General features: G+C 40.8%; 1 protein-coding gene across 1 annotated transcript in view; it reads left to right on the top strand.

Moving 5' to 3' along the window:
* Positions 1 to 18,991, top strand: part of XYLT1 (xylosyltransferase 1) — a 422,682-nt gene that overhangs the window by 344,090 nt on the left and 59,601 nt on the right. The window contains exon 6 of the mRNA XM_072598097.1: positions 5,701 to 5,781. Coding sequence (XP_072454198.1) covers positions 5,701 to 5,781 — 81 coding nt within the window. The remainder of the gene's footprint in view (positions 1 to 5,700; positions 5,782 to 18,991) is intronic.

An 18,991-nucleotide genomic window follows, 5' to 3' on the forward strand; every position in this document is an offset into this window, starting at 1 on the left:
CAAGTTTCTTCAGCTATAAAATGAGGATGTATAATTTCTCTCCTAACTAATAATAATCACATATTTCTAGAATAATTTAAGCACTTCTCAATCTGGGCCTTCCAGCTATCCTATGAAGTAGATACTATTGGTATTTTAATACCCATTTTACAGATGAGAAAACTGAAAGTCAGAGAAATAATTGATAAGTTTGCTCACAGTGACAATGTCAGAGACAGAATTCAGACCTTGATTTTCCCAACTGCTAGTTCAGCACCATCTCTGCTATATACTATGAAGTCACTACTTACCTACTTCCAGAGATTGTCATGATGACCAAATGAAATACTGCCATGTATGATAATTTATGGAGATATAAAGCATATTAGAGGTGCAAGCCCTTAATTTCAATGTTATTAATCAACCATTCAACAAGCATTTTGTAAAAGCACCTACTATATGCCATATGCTGTGGATGCAAAGGCAAAGATAAAAAAGTCCATGTCCTCAAGGAGTTTTCTCCTTTTCGGGGGGATGGAGTGAGGGGGAGACAAACACCATGTATCATATAAGTGTACGTAATATATACAAAATAAATGCAGCATGGTAGAGGGGCATTAGGAGTTGAGGAAATCATGGAAGATTTCATGTACAAGGTGGTATTTGAGCTGAGTCTTGAAGGAAGTAAGGAATTCTAAGACTGAAAAACATGAGGAGGGAAAACATTTCGGCCATGGAGATGGGAGATGGAGTATCATGCATGAGGAACATCAAAAAGGCCAATTTGGCTGGACCACAGGGTATAAGAAAAAAAGCAATGTTTAATAATTCTGGGGAGGCATATTGGGGCCAGATTGTGGAGAGTTTAAAATTCTAAAGTGTTAGTCATTCATTTAGTCATGTCCAATGCTTTATGACTCCATGGACCATAGAACCCCAGCTCTTCTGTCCTCCACTATCTGCCAAAGTCTGTCCAAGCTCGTGTAAAAAACGTTGTTGTTCAGTACCATCTGACAAGTTTGTGAACCCATACAGGGTTTTCTTGGCAAATTTATACTGGAGTGGTGTGCCATTTCCTTCTTCAGTCAGAGTAAAGCAAACGGGTTAAGTGACTTGTCCAGGATCAAACTGGTGAGTTTCTGAGGTCAAATTTGAACTCAGGTCTTACCAACTCCAGGCCCAGCACTCTATCCACTGAGCCACTTAGTTGCCTCCAAAATTCTGGAGTAATTTAGGCTATTAGGAAGATTAGAAAAATAAGTGTATCATAGGTCCATCTCTTCTCCTTCTGTTTCTGTGATGCTGCCCGGCCTTTCTCTAGTTGTGTTGTGACTTAGTTACCCTACTTGAAGAGAAAGCTTCTCTTCTACCTTATTCTAAACTCTGCATACTGTCTCGCTTCTGAAGACCTTATGGTGTTTAACAGCAGAGAGTTGGTTTTCCAAGAAGGGGTTGTGGAGGTTAGGAAGAAATGCAATTAACTGTCAGATTATCTGCCTGATTTTCCTTATTACCGTATCCTTCCTAGATACCCAGACCGTTGCTGTCTGCCTGGAGATAGAGTGAACAGGTTTGCCAGAGGCTAGAACAGCTAAGCAGGCTAGCACCACCAAAATGGAGCCTGTTCTATTTCTGGCTGTGGGTGGACCAAGCATCCATGCCACTGGCAAAAGGAAACAGTTGGAAATCCAGCACTGAGTTCCAGAGGTGGGAATTAAGTTGGGCATGTGGTTAGCACAAACACTTCATTTTACAAATAAACCGAGGATGGGGAAGATGAAATGGAGCACAGCGGTGGTGAGCCCTAGGGAATTCTGAGAGTAACATCTATCCTTTTGTTTTCATAAAACTTTGGGGAGTTAGAAAACTACTTGGCCAGAGTTGAATATTGAGGATAAATTTACACAACTGCATGTAAATTTACACAAATTTAATAATTGACTCTTCCATTAGAATGTAAACCCCTTGAAGTCAGGAACCATATTTTTACCCTTTTTTTGTGTGCCCAGCACTTAACACATAGTGCTTACTAAGATGTTGACTGACTGGCTAGTCTGGTCAGTGGAAACAAAATAACATACCAATTTTATCTCTAAAGTTAATTTTTTCAAAGACTAGTTCCATTTGGTCATTAAACAAAATATCTTATTGCCAAATTTCATGCTTCCCCACACCTTCAACCTTAGATACATTGTCATAGCCTGAAGGGTCACTTTTTTCTAAGCATTTACATTTGCGGTTTCTCCTTTATCCATGGTATTGGATGCCAGTCTTTGGGAAGGGTTTTATGAGAGGTGGAGAGACACTATCCTTTTCTTTTTGATGGTAGAAGAACTGGAAAAAAGAAGAATGCAAATGGAAATTAATTGGTGGTGGTGGTGGTGGGTGAGTCATGTCTGACTCTTTGTGACACTATTTGGGGTTTTCTTGGCAAAGATACTGGAGTGCTGTGCCATTTCCTTCTCCAGTTCATTTTACAGATTCATAAACTGAGGCAAACAGTTAAATGACTTTCCCAGGGTCACACAGTAAGTGTTGGAGGTCAGATTTGAACTTGTGAAAATGAGTTGTCCTAATTCTAAGCCCCATGATGTATATACTAAGCCACCTAGCTGCCACTTATTGTACAGATTGGTAAACTGAGACCCATGGAGGTTCAATGACTTTGCCAATCCCCAAAAGAGAGGAAGCATCTCTTCCAGCCCCCTCATTTGACAGATGAGGAAACTAAGATACAGGCAAGTTAAGCATTTTGGTCAAGCAGAACCAGACTATAAGCATATCCTCTAATCCTCTTTTTTTGAAATTGGGAGAGTGAAACCAAAGGAAACTAAGTGTCCTGTCCAGAGTCAAACAGGAAACTCAAAGGCCAGGTTAGAAGTCAAGCCCTCTAGAGGCAGTTGGGTGACTCAAGTGAATACTGTGCCAGTCCTGGAGTCAGGAGCACCTGAGTTCAAATCTGACCTCAGATACTTCCTATCTCTGTGACCCTGGGCAAGTCACTTAACCGTGTTGGCTCAGTTTCCTCATCTGTAAAATGAGTTGGGGAAGGAAATGGCAAACCACTCTAGTATCTTAAACCAGAAAATTCCAAATGGGGTCACAAAGAGTCAGACATGACTGAACAACAGCCTCCAACTCTAGTAGTAGTTCTTTTGCTGCTGTGTCCTCAAAGGTGCCAATTATCAAATGACCTAATTATTATACAAGTGATTATGAAAAGAAGTGGAAATGTTAAAACACTAAGAAAACCTGAACATCAGCCTGATTTTATTTCTGTTAGTAAAAACCTATAGAAAGCTGAAAATTAACATTGAGTCAGCATATTGTAAAGAGGAAAAGACAAAAGGGAAATCTACCCCCTCTCCTTTCTCTGAGAAGGCATTACAAATGGTTCCTTTGGTCAGAAGAAGATCAAACACTTCTATCCTCAATGATCATTGTTTGGAAAACTTTTCTGGCAAGGTATTGCCTTGAAACTGTTGTCTTGGTCACTAGCACTCAGCTCTGACCTAGTCCGAAGCTCTCTTCTCTTGCCCAAGGTATCGGCTTTTGAGACTATTTCAAGTGGAAGCATCACTAAGTAAATTTGCTAATGCCTACTAGTCCTAGTAAGCTAGGGAGTCACCAAAGCAGCAAATGTAGAAATCTGCATAGCTTATTCCACAGAAAGGCCATTTTCTTGGGCCACCAAATTAAGATGCCAGAGCCTTTTCATGAGGGGACCCCAGAGCAGTATTTCTAACTCCTATAGTCTAGTCACTTTGGTTGATAGAGAGACTGGCATTTCAATTATGCTGGCCTTATTGGTTGTCTCACTTTTGTCTTTGGATCCCCAAAAGGTACCTGGCCTATTATTGTTTATTCATTTCAGCTTGTCTGACTCTTTGTGACCCCATTTTGGGTTTTCTCTGCAAAGATACTGGAGTGGTTTTCCATTTCTTTCTCCAGCTCATTTTACAGATGAGGAGGGGGCAGCTAGGTGGTGCAGAGGGTAGAACACCAGTGCAGGAGTCAGGAAGACCTGAGTTCAAATCTCACCTCAGACACTTGACACTCACTAGCTGTGTGACGTTGGGCAAGTCACTTAACCCCAATTACTTTATCCTGGGTCATCTCCAGTCCTCCTGATGAATATTTGATCACTGGATTTAGATGGCTCTGGAGGAGAAGTGAGGCTGGTGACCTGCACAGCCCTCCCTCACTCAAAACAAAGTCAAGTGCAAGTCATGTCATTATTTCTCTGATGGCATGGTCTTTGGCAATGAAGGATGAACACACACATGACCTCTTTAATCTCCCAGGTACCCTACTGTTAGAATGAGTGAAGGTGGGTAGGGAAGAGATGGGAGAAGGAAAATAATGAGTTTCACTGTGCAAAAAATTTTCTAAAACAGTGGAATTGTATAGGATTGGACCTGACAATCATCATGATTTGGTGCAGAAAATATAAAATAATTAGACTAGGGGCTGGTTGCTGACTGTAGGAACTAGGTGAGATATCTGCCTCCCATAGGGGAAAGAGAAGCTGATTCTCCTGTGTGGAGTTTGGAACAGGTCCAGACACATTGTATAGTATGAACCGAGGCTCCCTTGATGGAAACTTTGCTCAGGTTTATGACCGGTGTTGATGCTACTTCACTTGCCTTGGAGTTGGTACTTCAGAGAGCAGGATAACAGTCTAGGGAGGGGGCAGTTGGAGCCCAACTTCCTACCACAATGTTCCCTGCCACAACTGTTCTTCAGTTGTTGATCCTGTCCAACTTTTGGAACATAGCATTCCAGCACTGACCATGGGGCTCAAGTAATAAATTGATATTTGATCAAATACTGAGTCTGCTGGTTCTCTGAATCAAAATAAAATTGATGAGGAGTGGTATAAGCATAAACAAAGCAGAATTTTGTTTTGTTTTGTTTTCTTTCTGGAGTTCAGTTTCCCTGACTCATTGAAAACATCTGAAGAACTGATCTCCTTTGAACCCTGATATTTCACAGTGTGCTGAGTCATGTAGGTTTTATACCTACTGGCTCTGAGCCAATCACAGACCAAGTCTTTGTTATATATACTGGGAAGCTGGTATTTTGCTTTGGAGGTTTGCTTATGAGAAGGACTTTTTGATTCCCAGGATGGGACTCTGAGTAACCGTTTGTTAACACACACACTACTCATATGTTGTTGATGTTCCCCCATCTAGTGGTGTATGTAAGTGGTTATAGTACTTTGTTCAGACAGTTGGAGCCCCTGTCTGTTGATCTTTGTGCTAATTTCTCTGCTTGTATTTTCTCTGTTTGTATTTTCTTCACATTCAGGGTCCTGACCTTTTTCCTGAACTAATGAATATAATTAAAGTAAGATTGTTGAACGCTTTAAAAGTTGTCTTTCCTTTACCAAAGCAGATCAAAGAACCTGTGCTAGCAGGCCATCCTAGGTGTGCTAGGATGCTTGCTAATACAGAGAGGGCATGATTTGAAAGGTAATCCAGGAAAGAAGAAAGTGGAAAAACTGAGACTGCTTGGGTTTTGTAGGCTATGAAAACTCTTCAGGCTATTGATCCTCTAGGTTATCTGCCTGTTTCCTTAGGGAACACCCAAAATTCCTCTTTGCCTTTGACTATTTTGGAGGAAAACTATCTTGACCCATCAGTTGCCTTTGATCAAAAGAAATTAGACCTCAGGTTCCTTGGAGGATACTGAGTTTTTTTTTCTGGTTTGTTTCCACAGAACGAATGATCAGTTGGTGGCATTTCTCTCTCGATACCGGGACATGAACTTCTTGAAATCACATGGCCGAGACAATGCAAGGTACCATGGTTTTTATTTTAAACTTTTAGAAAAACCAATGTGACTCTAAGATTGGCTACTCTCTTCTCTTTTTGTTTACCTTAGGACTTGAAATAAGGATATGTTGCATGAATCATTCAATACTATTATCCTAAACCAGATTGAACTCACCCTTTAATGCCACTTATAGGTTGGCTCTGCCATGCCTCCAAACTAAATTGTTAAAGTTTGAAAGTGCCTATGAAATTTTACCTCTTCCTGACAAAATCATAAAGCCTTCATGAAGTATTCATATAACCTTGAGCAGAGTTAAGTGGTGATGAGGCTTGACATTAAAGGAGAGATGAGGATGGGATGGTGTCTATCAACAAAGGCTTCCTGGAAGTGGTGACTTACCTGGATTTGTATAGACACTGAGTGTTATTCCTATAACCCTTAGTGAAGAGTGAGGGACCCCATGCATCCCCATTAAGTTGACCCCTCTCTCTGTATTAAATAACAAAGCCATGGTGGTAGAAAAGCACCATACCTTACTCCGGGCTAGATTCAATCTGTTCTGGAATGATCATTTAAAGCAGATGCACAGCAGTTGGATTAGGCCAGGCCCCACAGTATTGCAGTGTGAGAACAAAAGCCACTTCTTGTAATCGCATCCTATACAGATGATTGGCAGACCATGCTCTAATTGACAGTCAGCTCACCAATGGGGCTTAACTAGAACTAGAAGTAGGGAAAGTCCTCTAGGGAGGACTTCACACCTTCCTATTTTTCCCAGGTCCGTGATCACCCTTAAACCCCAGAGCCTTCTTACCAAAATCTTTAATGAACCCTGACACTCATACATAAAGCAAGGCTTAAAGTTGCTAACGTCAGCTGGGACTTAGGTAATTTAGATTAATTAAGCACACTAATTCAGTATTAATTTAATAGTAAAATGTGCTAATATGCCACTTGTCTGCTCCCCAGAGTAATATTCTCCTCTTTATTAGCTAAAACAGTGCCTGCTGCATGTATAAGTGCAGCAGCTATACTCCCATCTAATATAACGCAAGTCTGGCCCTCTCTGCTTCAGCCCAGAGACACAGACTTCCTCATTTGTGACCATCACCAGAAGGGTGATGACTCTTGATTCTTCTAAGCTGTGAGGAGAGTCCTTAGAAGGAATATTGGAATCCAAGAGTGACCATGGCAAATAGCTAGAGCAGGACCAGTCCTTAGACATGACAGAAGCTCTCTACAACCCATCTGATAACGGAGCCCCTCTTAAAGTACCAGGGTTATCCTCTGGACTCATACCCACTAATTTTACACTGCCTTTTTTCCATCCCAATGACGCATACCCCTTTGTACACAACTCTTCACAACCATGCCCCAAAATACTTTTCCCCCATCCCATTTTCTCTTTTTGAAATTTCCCACTTGTGTGTCTTAGGGACAATGTTTCTGAAGCTTCCAGGGTCATCCTTCTCTTAGGTAACACATATCAGTTCTCAGAGACCTAGAGGCAATGACACTACCATTATATGAGAAGAGAAGAAAGGCCAATGGAGGAATTTCTAGGCCAAGTACAGTGCTATCTTATTGGGCTAATGGAAGGAGGCATTTCAAGGTAGAGGCCCTCAGTGGGGCCTCACAGATCACAACAGCAAGTTACCTACTCTGCCAACCAAGAAAGCAAATCCTGAGGTGAATCCCAACTTTCAGGAAGAGATATGTATTTGATTCTAATGCAAGAAAACTGGGAAAAGAAAGCAATGGGGGGAAAAGTTCCTTTAATCTTTTTACCATTCAGGATATTCATCATCATCCAAACTTTTTTTTTTTTTGCAAATGATCTATTTCCACTTTACTTCCTAGTTGACTTCAATATAAGAGTCACCTTCTATCATATAGTTCTAATCCCAGCCCTTCAGGTTGCTAGCTGTATAACCTTGGATAATCCACAGTACCTACAAGTGCTTCCTGACTTGACTTCTCTCCAGTAATTACTTTCCTGTAAAAGAGATGTATACACATACACACAAGCATTTATATAGATAGACATATATACACTGTTTGTGTTTTTTCTGTTTAGTCATTTCAGTTGTGTCTGACTCTTTGTGACCCCATGTGGGGTTTCTTGGCAGAGATTCTGGAGTAGTTTACCATTTTCTTCTCCAGCTCATTTTACCGATGAGGAAATGAGGCAAACAGGGTGAAGTGAGTTGCCCAGGGTCACATAGGTAGGAAGTATCTGAGACAAGATTTGAACTCAAGAAGATGAGTCCTCCTGACTCCAGGCCTGGAATTGTATCCACTGGACCACCTAGCTCCTACACATATACACTCACACACACTCACACACACACACACACACACACACACACACACACACACACACACACATCAAGGTATTTTAACCTCTTTGCCTCAGTCCCCTCAACTTAAAATGGGGATCATAATATCACCTTCATCGTAGGATTGTTGTGAGAATCAAAGTACTTAGCACAGAGCCTGGCATACAGTGGAGACTTAATAATGACTTATTCCCTTCTCTTCCATATGTACATAACCCCCCAAACTCCCCTCCCTGCAAGCCCCACAACACACAATCTTAGGGCCCTGCCGTTTCTTTTTATCAATCTCTTTTCTTTTACAATTTATAATGATCCTGCTAAAAGGAGAAATAGACAGAGAAGGTGAGAAGAAACAGGGAGAGAAAACATACACAGAAAAAAGAAAAAAAAACTAACAAAACAAACCACGCACTAGGCCTGAAATTTTATATGTTCCTCAGGCTCTAATTTCTTGCGACTTCTAATAGCCATGATGACCTTCTGTTACCATCATCTGCGTTTACTGCTCCATTTGAGCCTCCAATTCCCAACTTGGAAAGCTAGTGTGAAGACTATCTACCATTTTAATGACAATCCAATTGGCCCTGGCTGTTCCAGTAACTAACTGGGGGGGGAGAGGGAGATACATTTTTTGTTAAATGTTTTCGCTATCTTTTCCTCAAAATAAGGAACCAAATGTATTGAAAAATATTTTGCATAATTATAACCCCTTAAGCAGCCTTTGTGAATCAATAGATAAGCAAGTGCTGCCCAGCAGGTGGCTTTTCAGTCAGTAAGAGCCAAGCTTTGTAAACAGGCCCTGATTCTCCAAATCCTCAGTGGTTCAGGTCTTTTGCACAGAGAGCTGGAGAGAGGTTTCCAAAGTGCCAGCTTTAAACTGAAATACTCACATGGCTACTTTAGCAGTTCATTTCCAGATGAACAGAAAGCAAGCTTCCTTGTCCAGAATGAGGTTTGTTTGGTCCTCCTCTCCCTGCTCCCTACTTTTTTTTTCTGCCCCAGCGAATCGAAGATTTTATCTCTTGTCCTTAGGGCAATCAAGGTAGCTTGGCCTTGATACTCATAGCTGCGCTACCTGCTTTGGATTCATGGGCATCTTTAGGCCAGGGCCTAAGTGAAAACCTCCCTGCCTCTATCTTTAAGTGTTCCCTCCTTGTAGGGCCCTCCAGAGAGTGAAACAGGAACAAAAGCAGCAACAGAGTCCCAAAGTCTCCATCCATCAAAGTGCTTAACTTGATACGGAAAGGCAAGGACACTCATGAAGCTTGTCCCAACAAGCAAAGTCCCATGTGGTTTCAGTTCCTGGGCAGATGCAGGCATCATGGGAGGGCATTCAACCTTGCCTACTAGGTGGCTACCTTGCTTTCCCATTTTCTTGCCTTTCTTTAATTTCCCTCCTCATTTATCTTGTCTCATCCACCAGTGCCCAGTGAGGAATCTGAAGTCTATAAAGCCCTAGCAAACTCCTTACTACAGCATTCTTTAGTATGTGATTCAATGCCTTAAGCATCATTGAAGAGAACCTGCTAGGTTCCCAACCTATCTAGTCCTTCCCTGATGTATCACCACTCTGCCTGTGTTTATGAGGATCATTGTTGTTGGACCCAAAATTGGACCCTATTAAGCTGGAAAGGACTGAATTGAAGCCCAAACAGGTATCTAGCCTACCCTTGAAGATTCCTAGGTCTCCCTTAGTGCTACACCTATGCTCACTCATGTTTAACAATTCCCTTGGATAAGATGGTCTTGTATTTAAAGTCTTCTCCCTAAGCCCTCAGCCCATTTCCATTTGTTGTCTCCTTAGTAAATAGGAGAATTCAATCCCAAGACTCTAGAGAACAATGCTTTACTTACCTGAAAATGATATATTTGTTTAAATTCATCTGTATTCCCCAGAGCATTTAAAAGTATCCAAAGATCCCAAGCTTTTTTTCAAAGAAAGTATATGTATATGTGTGTGTGTGTGTGTGTGTGTGTGTGTGGGTGTGTGTGGGTGTATGAATGTATGCATATGTGCAGGATCAGCCCTTCCTTCTTAGGGATAATATTAGGACAGCAAGGCCTTACAAGTTAACCTTAACTATTTTCAGTAACTGGCCAATCCCATCCCTCTATCCTGTGCTGACCAATCACTGTTTGATGTGCCTATAAAGGGATGTTTCTTATTCCAATTGCACTCATATTTTTTAAACTTCTTCCTTAACTACTTGATACTGTCCACCTCTTTGTTGTATCTAAGGTGTATGGCTATTTGTTTGATGGTTTTTTAAATGGGAATCTTAAACTAAATAGATTACTGTTAATTTCAAGGCAGGATTTATTCTCTTAAACAGAATGGTGGTTGCAGGAGATTTATTTCAAAGGATACAGTGACATGCTCATTTTTCCTCTGTGAGGCAAAGTGCATTTTAAAATTTTATTTCTTATAACTAACTTTGAGATACTCCTTATTGCCTTATTTTGAATGTGAGAGAGGTTGTAAAACTTTTACTATTGGGTATTGGCCATTCTGTCTTTGGTTTTTCTAAGACGTGTAAAGAGAAGAGAAAACAGTGTGATTTGGAAATCTCCCTTGGAAAGGAGAAGCTAAATTCTCAAGTAATATTCTTCTACTAGCCTTTGGTGGAGGTATTCCTTGATCTGGGCAGATGTCACCTTGACCTGGGAGAAGCTAAAATGCTTTAGAGAATAGGAGTGGGGAAAGCATATAGAGTTCTGAGTGTGAACACAAGCTTTTTCTGCTCCTGCTTGTAGGATCATGGGATTTAGAACCTGAAAGGGCATCTAGGAATACTATGTTTATAGTCTTCTCTACTACTGATGACCATCATGGCCTTGGACAAGTCACTTAACCTCTGTTAACTCAGTTGCCTCCTATAAAATAAGGACATTGATCTACTTATTTTGAAGACCCTTTCTCTCATATATCCTTTGGATCCTAAGTGCAGTTCCCTCACGTTTTACAGGTGAGAAAATTAAACCCTAGAAAGAAAATTAAACCCCAAGAAAAATGTGGAGCTAGCCAAGTTATTTTCAGTGGTCCCAGGATCCTTATAGCCTCTCTTTGTTAGCAAAATTTGCTCTCAAGAGAGAACAAGTCATAAATAGCAGAACTGGGACTCAAATTCAGGTCTTATGACTTCAAATCCAGTGCCTTTTCCACCATCCCACTCTTCTGTTTTCAAGAGATTGTTATTGAGATGGTTACAGGGCAAATTTATTAAGGGCCAATGCTGTAAGGATCTTCTTAGGAATTACAATAAATGGAATACTTGACAGAGAGAGAGCACAAAGGGAGCAGAAGAGTGAGGAAGAGGGAGGAGAGAGAGAGATTTGATGAGATAGATCAAGTTGGAGAATTTTTAACTCAGTGGATGTAAAAATTCATCAAAATATGTCTTCTTTTAAGTTAAACTCTTTAACAATAACACTGAATTCCTGAAAAGAGGATGCCAGTGATCTCTTCTGGGTCCATTTAGGCCTTCTACATTGATCTCCTGACTACTAGGAGAAAGGAGAAAAACATTCTAATGACATTTCTCCCTACATGGTAAGGAGACCAATATTTATCTTAGCAACTTCACTACTCTCCCTCCCCTCCCCCAGAAAGGTGAAACCCTGTGATGCTTCCTGATGCTCCATCCTTCAAAAGAAAAAGAAAAAATAAACCAAATAGGCATCACTTTCCCTTGGCCATCTGTAAGAGGAGAGAAAGAGACTGGAATCCTCAGAAGACTTGTCCTTATTGTCTATCCACTGCTTCTTTTGTGGTCTGATCACGTGCTTCTAGTCTCATTCCTTCTTGCTAGGATTTAGGATGACTTGCTACTGTTCTCTGGGAACCTAGAGGCAATACAGTACTTTCAGCCTGTCAAGTTATTTCAGATATACAAGTAGAGGTGGGCAACCTCTCTCCTTCTCTTCAAGGCACAAGTCAGTTTGTAATCAAGGGGATCCTCACCTGTTGTTGAATAAGAGTCTCACCAACTCAGTCCAGTGAAATGATGCATGGGACCCACTTTCCTGAGACCTATTGCTCTGTTTAGAGCTGAGTGGAGGAGGTGTGAGTCACTATCCCACACCCCGCCCCCCATCCTCCAGCAGTTCCATACATAAGGCAACTTACTGTCAGCCAATAATTATGGCATTGTTAAGACAAGCATCTTTCTAACAGTATTGGGGTGCTGGTGAGTTGGTGAGTGGGAGACATTTCAATATATTTTTTACAGAACAGAAAGGATACAGCCCCATGAAGTAAGAGAGGATGGAAAAATAGGATTTAAGCCTGATCTTTTCTTCCATTAATTTGTCTTACCAGCTGTTTGTTGGTGTTTTCTTCATTAGGCAGGATGTAAGCTCTTTGGATGAGCAGCTCAGCTGAACAGTATGGTGCATAAAGTGCCAAGCCTGGAGTCAGAAAGACTTGTCTTAATGAGTTCAAATCTAGCCTCCGACACTTACTAGCTCTATGACCTTGGGCAAGTCACTTCACCCAGTTTTCCTCAGTTTCCTCATCTGTAAAATGAGCTGGAGAAGGAAATGGCAAAATACTCCAGTATCTCTGCCCAGAAAACCCCAAAGAAATTCACAAAAAGTTAGACACAACTGAAAAGTGACTGAACAACAACAATAAGCTAATTGGGAAAGTAGGCATCATTTCATTCTTTGCCCTTAGATCCCCAGTGTCTTTCTTGCACAGTGCCTGGCACATAGCAGACCCTTAATGAATACTTGACATTGATTGGGTGATCCAGGATCTTCTCTAGACATGCAGCCATCTCTGTACAAGACTCAGGGTGGAGTCCATGGTTTACATAAATAGGTCTCATTCACAGGAGGGAGATGCCAGTTGTTTTCATGGCAGAAAACTTATATTACTAATGTTCTATACAAGCATCCACCCTGGGGCAGGAGTTGTACTGTATCCTTGGCCACTCTACTCTATCAGATGCATCAGTTATGACCGTTTCTTCTGGGCTACAAAGCAACCTGGGCACTTAAAAGTGCTTTTGTTTTTAGGATCAAGACATGCCCTTTTGTTGATTTGTCACCATCTTTGCACCAGCACCTCCTCTAAGATTAGCAGGAGAAGCATGATCATCACTCCAGTGCCTACTGGCTCTCTCTCCTCCAGGCAAACTCATTTTTTAAATGCTCCTTTCTTGTACTAATTTTTGTCATTGGCTCGAATGTAAACTCCTCAAAAGTAGGGATTTTTTGTTCATTGTATCTCCAAAGCCTAACAAGTGCCTGACATGTAGAAGACTTGTAATAAATGCTTGTTGATTGGATGATTGTCCTATTCTACTGTCCTGTACTTCTTGTAGAGGGGCAGGTAGTTGATAGGTTCTTCTTGAGGTTTTGCTGTAGGACTGAGTACTCAAGGGAGGTAAATGGCACAGTAGACAGAGTACTGGGCCTAGAGTCAAGAAGATCTAAATTTTTAAATCGACTTAGACACTAACTAGCTGTGTGACCTTGGGCAAGTCACTTAGCTGCTTTCTGCCTCAGTTTCCTCATCTATCAAATGAAGATAATAGCTACTTCCCAGGATAAAATGAGAGATTTGTAAAGCACTTGACAAACCTTAAGGTGCTTTATTAATGCTAGCTATTATGATGATGATTATACTTCAACAAATGCAGCTCCAGTCTGTAAGTCCCCTGGCCCTGAACCATCTTTCCCATATTTATCTTTCTAGGTCATCATCTAGCAATTCAAATTAACAGACATTGTGAAGTGTCTACTGTTCAACAGCTTAGTTGTTGTGGTTGTTTAGTCTATTTTCAATTGTGTCTGACTCTTTGTGATCCCATTTGGAGTTTTCTTGGCAATGATACTGGAGTGGTTTGTCATTTCCTTCTCCAGCTCATTTTACAAGTGAGGAAACTGAGGAAAAAGGGTTAAATGACTTGCCCAGGGTCACACAGCAATTAAGTATCTGAGGCCAGATTTGAAAACTTGAAATTGAGTGTTTCTTACTCCAGACCCAGCACTCTGTCCACTGCACTCCCCAGCCACTGCTACATACCAGGGCACAAATGGTCATTTTTTTTTTAATTTAAAAGTTTTTTTTCCTTCAAAGATCTTATAGATACATAGAAATTGAGCAATTTAGTGATTTCTTAGTCTTCCTGATGGAAAGAAAAAACATCCCCTGCTCTAAAATTTAGAGAGAGAGAGAGCGCTCAATTTACGCCTTGACTTCCTCAGATTATGCACATCAGAAAGGGTGCTGTGGCTCTATGAGCCCACCCCAAACGTTCACACAGACTATCTGTGCACAAACTGTGGTAGAGCATTCTGAGCTCATATTGGTCTGATCAGCCACAGTTGGACACACTGAAACTTGACTTTATCATGGTGATGTCATTTTGGTCCTCTTCAAGAATGAAGGATGACAACAACCAACCAGTAGGTGCTGCCTACTGACATTTGATGAAAGAGACATGGAAGGGGAGGACTGGCCTAAGAAATCTGGGGAGCCAGTCAACTTTTCAGTGATTCCAGAGTCCTTCTAGTCTCTCTTTGGTAGCAAAATCTGCTCTCAAGAGATGATCTAATTGCATTTATTTGCACCTTCATGTGATTATATCACTGTGTGGGCAGTGAAGGGAGTGTTTTCATTCTAAGCTTGTTTGTAGAGTACAAGACTAAAGAAATTTCATGGCCAAGAGAGGAGGGAAGGAGTGTTCCTGAATCCCCTAAAAACATAAAACTGAGTCAGTATCTTATGGGGAAGGCTGATCCTGAGGACAAGACAGCCCTCTGAAAGGCTCACCTCATAGTCAACATGTGGTAGAGAATCTGGTATGGAAAGTCATCTGTTTAAAAGCTATTTAAAGCTAAAAGCTCCACACCAAAACTGAAAGGAATGAAGTCAATCAGTCAATTAGCATTTATTAAGCACCTATTATGTGCCCTACACTATGTTAAGTTATAGATCACAGATATACAAGTGGAAGGGACCTCAGAGGTCATCTAGCCCAATCCCTTCTTTTTATGGAAACTGAGACACAGAGAGGACCCTGCCCACAGTTTCTGAAGGTAGTCATAGAGGAATTCATCTAACTGACTATAAAAGTCATCTTGCTTTGTCGGTGGGTAGGTTTATGGAGGGAGGGGAGAAAAGTGCCCCTTTTTTTGATCAGTGGCACCAAACCAGTCATCAGGCCTAAACCTCTTTTGATCTATAAACAGGCAACTGTTTAAACCAAATGTTGGCAATGAAGACAAGAGAGAACCAGGAAACACTGCTGAGAAATCTGCTTTCTAAAAGATGTTGGTGCCAACTTGTTTATCTTGAGGAGACTTTCCACTTGGATGTCATGTAACATTAGGATTGATATGAGGAGATAATTAATATTTAATCCCCTGTGAGTAAAACAGATTTAATTTTCCCTTTTGCTTTTCTTAAATCTGATTGGGAATTTATCAGGTGTTTTGCATGTTCCCTTTACTTAATCCAATTATGACAGCTATGTCAAAATAATCATTAGCATTCCTGGTGAGCTCTCCCCCTTTATGGGGGTGTATTTTAAAGAGGATCACTTCATCATCTCCATTTTCTTTTCTTTTCTCTTTTAATGCTTTTAAAGTGATAAGCAAAATGACAGTGAGGAATCAAAGGGGATATAAGGCTAGGCTTGGAATTAGGAAGACCTGAATTCAAATCCTGCTTTGTGCACATACTAGTTGTGTGGCCCTGGGCAAGTCACTTAACCCCTGTCGACCTCAGTTTCTTCATCTGTAAAATGAGGGAGTTAGATTCAATAGCCTCCCAGGTCCTTTCCAGCTTTAAACCTGTGAACCTATGATGCTGTGCTAATTATAGGAAGAAGCTTTTGGGGTATTCTTGTTTATTCAATATCATCGTCTCATAGACGAGAGAACCCCAGAACCCCAATACGTTTCCTTTAGAGCATTGTAAAATAGATGGGTGATATTTGTGTCTTCCTTTTGTAGATGGGGAAATCAAGTCAGGGCAATAAACAAAGACAGGGTCAAATTGAGGGAATAATAATAAAAGCCTACTTTTATTTAGACCTTTTATACCTCCGAAGTGCTTTATTTACATTGGGGATAATAACAGCACCTACATCTCAGGGTTGTTGTGAGGAGCAAATGAGCTAGCATTTTGTAAACATTCAGGTGCTGTATAAATACTGAACTATGGAACCTTGATTCAGGCTTCTAACCAATCCATTTTCCTGGAGCATAGGGCAAGCCCCAATTCAGAAAGCCCTACCAACATAGCAAGTGTCAATAGAGATTATCCCATGATCACTGAGTTCTCCATCCTGAAAGTCTTTAAGACATTCCTAATTTAAGCCATTAGGCTATTTTTCCTCTTATGATTCCACATTTCTTTTACGACATGTGTTTTTGAATTGGAAATAATTGGGGTTAGTTCCAAGTCTGTCCTTTTCCAGTATCTTTCCCCTCTGCTCTTAGTTTAAGCCTGAAGTGAATTCATTTTTTGCCCAGAAGCTATCCTGTTTCTTTGACTGGCAGCGCCATTACCTGCTATAGGGAGCTGAGTGCTACAGTTTTTTCATGAGTTGTAGACAAGAGGAACAATGTGGTGAGGGGCATCTGCCTCTCCATTACTAAGTAGACCCAATACTGTCTGGCCTGTTGCCACCCATTGAACCAAGTAAACAAAGCTTCTCTCCCCCCTAGTCCTACTGCCATGTGTACACACTGGTGTGTTGGAGAGGCTGAGGAATCTCAACAGCACTTGGTGAGTCGGAAAGAGACAAGCATGGTTTTTATCATAAAGTCTGCTGTCTTATCATAGCTTGGAGGTAACTTTTGCCAGAGGGCTCCCAGCAAGCCCTGGCAGGTTCCGCCAAGCTGGGAAGGCTTCTGGTACAAACCCAGGGATGGACTGTGTCTGTTATCTAAGGCCACCTACCTTAATTTGGAGAGGTTCATAGCCAGAATGCTATAATCATGTGCTCATATTTTTTGCGCCTAGAAAATTCACAAAAAACATCTACTTGAATGGATAAATATATGAATAGATGAATGAATAAAAAAGCATTTATTAAACACTTCGTAGAGGCCAAGCACGATGCTAAGAACTGTCGATAGAAATAGAAAAGAGAAACAGTCCTTATACTGTTCAGTTACAGGACATATAACAAGGCTCAGGCATCCTTAGAGTTCAGTGACAAGGCATATAACAATACCTGAGAACCTGGGGAGCACAGACAAAAGGCAGATGGTAAATTCAAGTAGTCATTAGGGTGCAGTGGCAAGGCAGATAAGACCCAGTGATCCTCCATCATAATGAAAGGGTAGCTATTGGTAACCCTCTGCTCAGAAGATACAGAGTTATTGTATGTTAGGTCACCAGTCTTAGAAAAATTACGTCCCTGGGTGCTGAAGGAACCAGCTCATTCGATTTCTGAGCTGATATCGTTGGTTTCTGGAAACTCACACACAACTGGAGAGGGGCCCCAAGACTAGAAAAGTGCGAACATCCCAGTTTTCAAAACAGGGAAGGTGGAATGTCTAAACTATAGCCAGTGAATGCAACTTTAATTCCTGGAAATATTCAAAGATGCATTATTAAGGGGATTGATTGTTAACACTTAGAAGGGGAAGTGGTGATCATTGACATACCATTTGGTCATGAAGAAACATGTTGCAATAAAGTAATTTAATTGCCTTTTTCAGCAGCTGTTCTAAATTGGTAGATTAGGACCACAGATAGATACTTCGATTTTTAGCAAGATATTTGACAGAGTTTCTCTTGATATTCTTGGGGGCAGAATGAAAAAATGGAGCTAGATAGTACAGTTGAGTGTATCTGGAACTGGCTGAATAACCAGACTTAGTCTCTATTAGAGGCCCCCTAGTAAATCTGTCTTTGGCTCTGTACTGATCAATATTTTTATCAGCAACTGAGGTGAAGACATAGATGTCAAGCTTATTAAATTTCCAGATAACAATGCTGAGAGGAACAGCTAGACATGCTGGATTAAAGACAGAATCCAGAAAGAGTTTGACAGATTTGAACAGCAGGCCAAATCTGATAGGAAATTTTATCAGTCAGTCAAATAAGCCAAATTAAATGCCTACTATGTGTTAGGCACAATGTTAAATGCTGAGGATACAAAAGATGTTCCCTCCCCTCAAGGAGATAACAGCTAATGGTAATTTAAGGAAGATAAATGTACTTGAGGTAAAAAAAAAAATGCATAAATACAAGACAAGAATGGGGGAAAAAACACAGAGGTTCATAGAAAAATACATGGTGAGTTTAGTGGATTACATATTCAATATCAGTCACATGTGATATGGCAGCCAAAAGAGCCCATTCACATTTAGGCTGCTTGAGGTTGAGGATAATCTGGGTTCAAGTTCTCTGACACATACAGTCTGTGTGACCTGGTCAGGTTGATCAGTGTGAAAACTCTTAAGACTCTAAGTAATAGAACAATATGTAATACTCATTGTTAGACAATTTTCTTACTCAGGAACTTGCTACACTATTGAAATCACAAGTCAACCAGGAGTGGGTAAATTATGGTCCACTACACAAAGTTTTACATTTTTAGATAATGTTTTATTGTATTTTGAAAAAAAAAGTAATGCTTAGCTTGCTGGCTGCCTGGGCAGGCTGACCCCTAATCTGGCCTTGCGGGGTAGGGGTGGGTAGGAAATGTATCCAGGATAAAGGAGGTGATAAAATTCCACTGTACTTGGCCCTGGGCATACTAAATGAAGCACTATATTCAGTTCTAAGTGCAACATTTTAAGAAAGATCCTGATAAATGGAGTTTATTCGTAGGATTTGAGTACATATAAGTGGAGAGTACTATAAACCATTCCCTATAAGAATTCCTAAAGGGTATGTTTAGCTTGGGAAAAGGAAGACTGTTTGG

This window comes from Notamacropus eugenii, chromosome 3 (assembly GCF_028372415.1).
Source record: "Notamacropus eugenii isolate mMacEug1 chromosome 3, mMacEug1.pri_v2, whole genome shotgun sequence".
Taxonomy (NCBI): Eukaryota; Metazoa; Chordata; class Mammalia; order Diprotodontia; family Macropodidae; genus Notamacropus; species Notamacropus eugenii.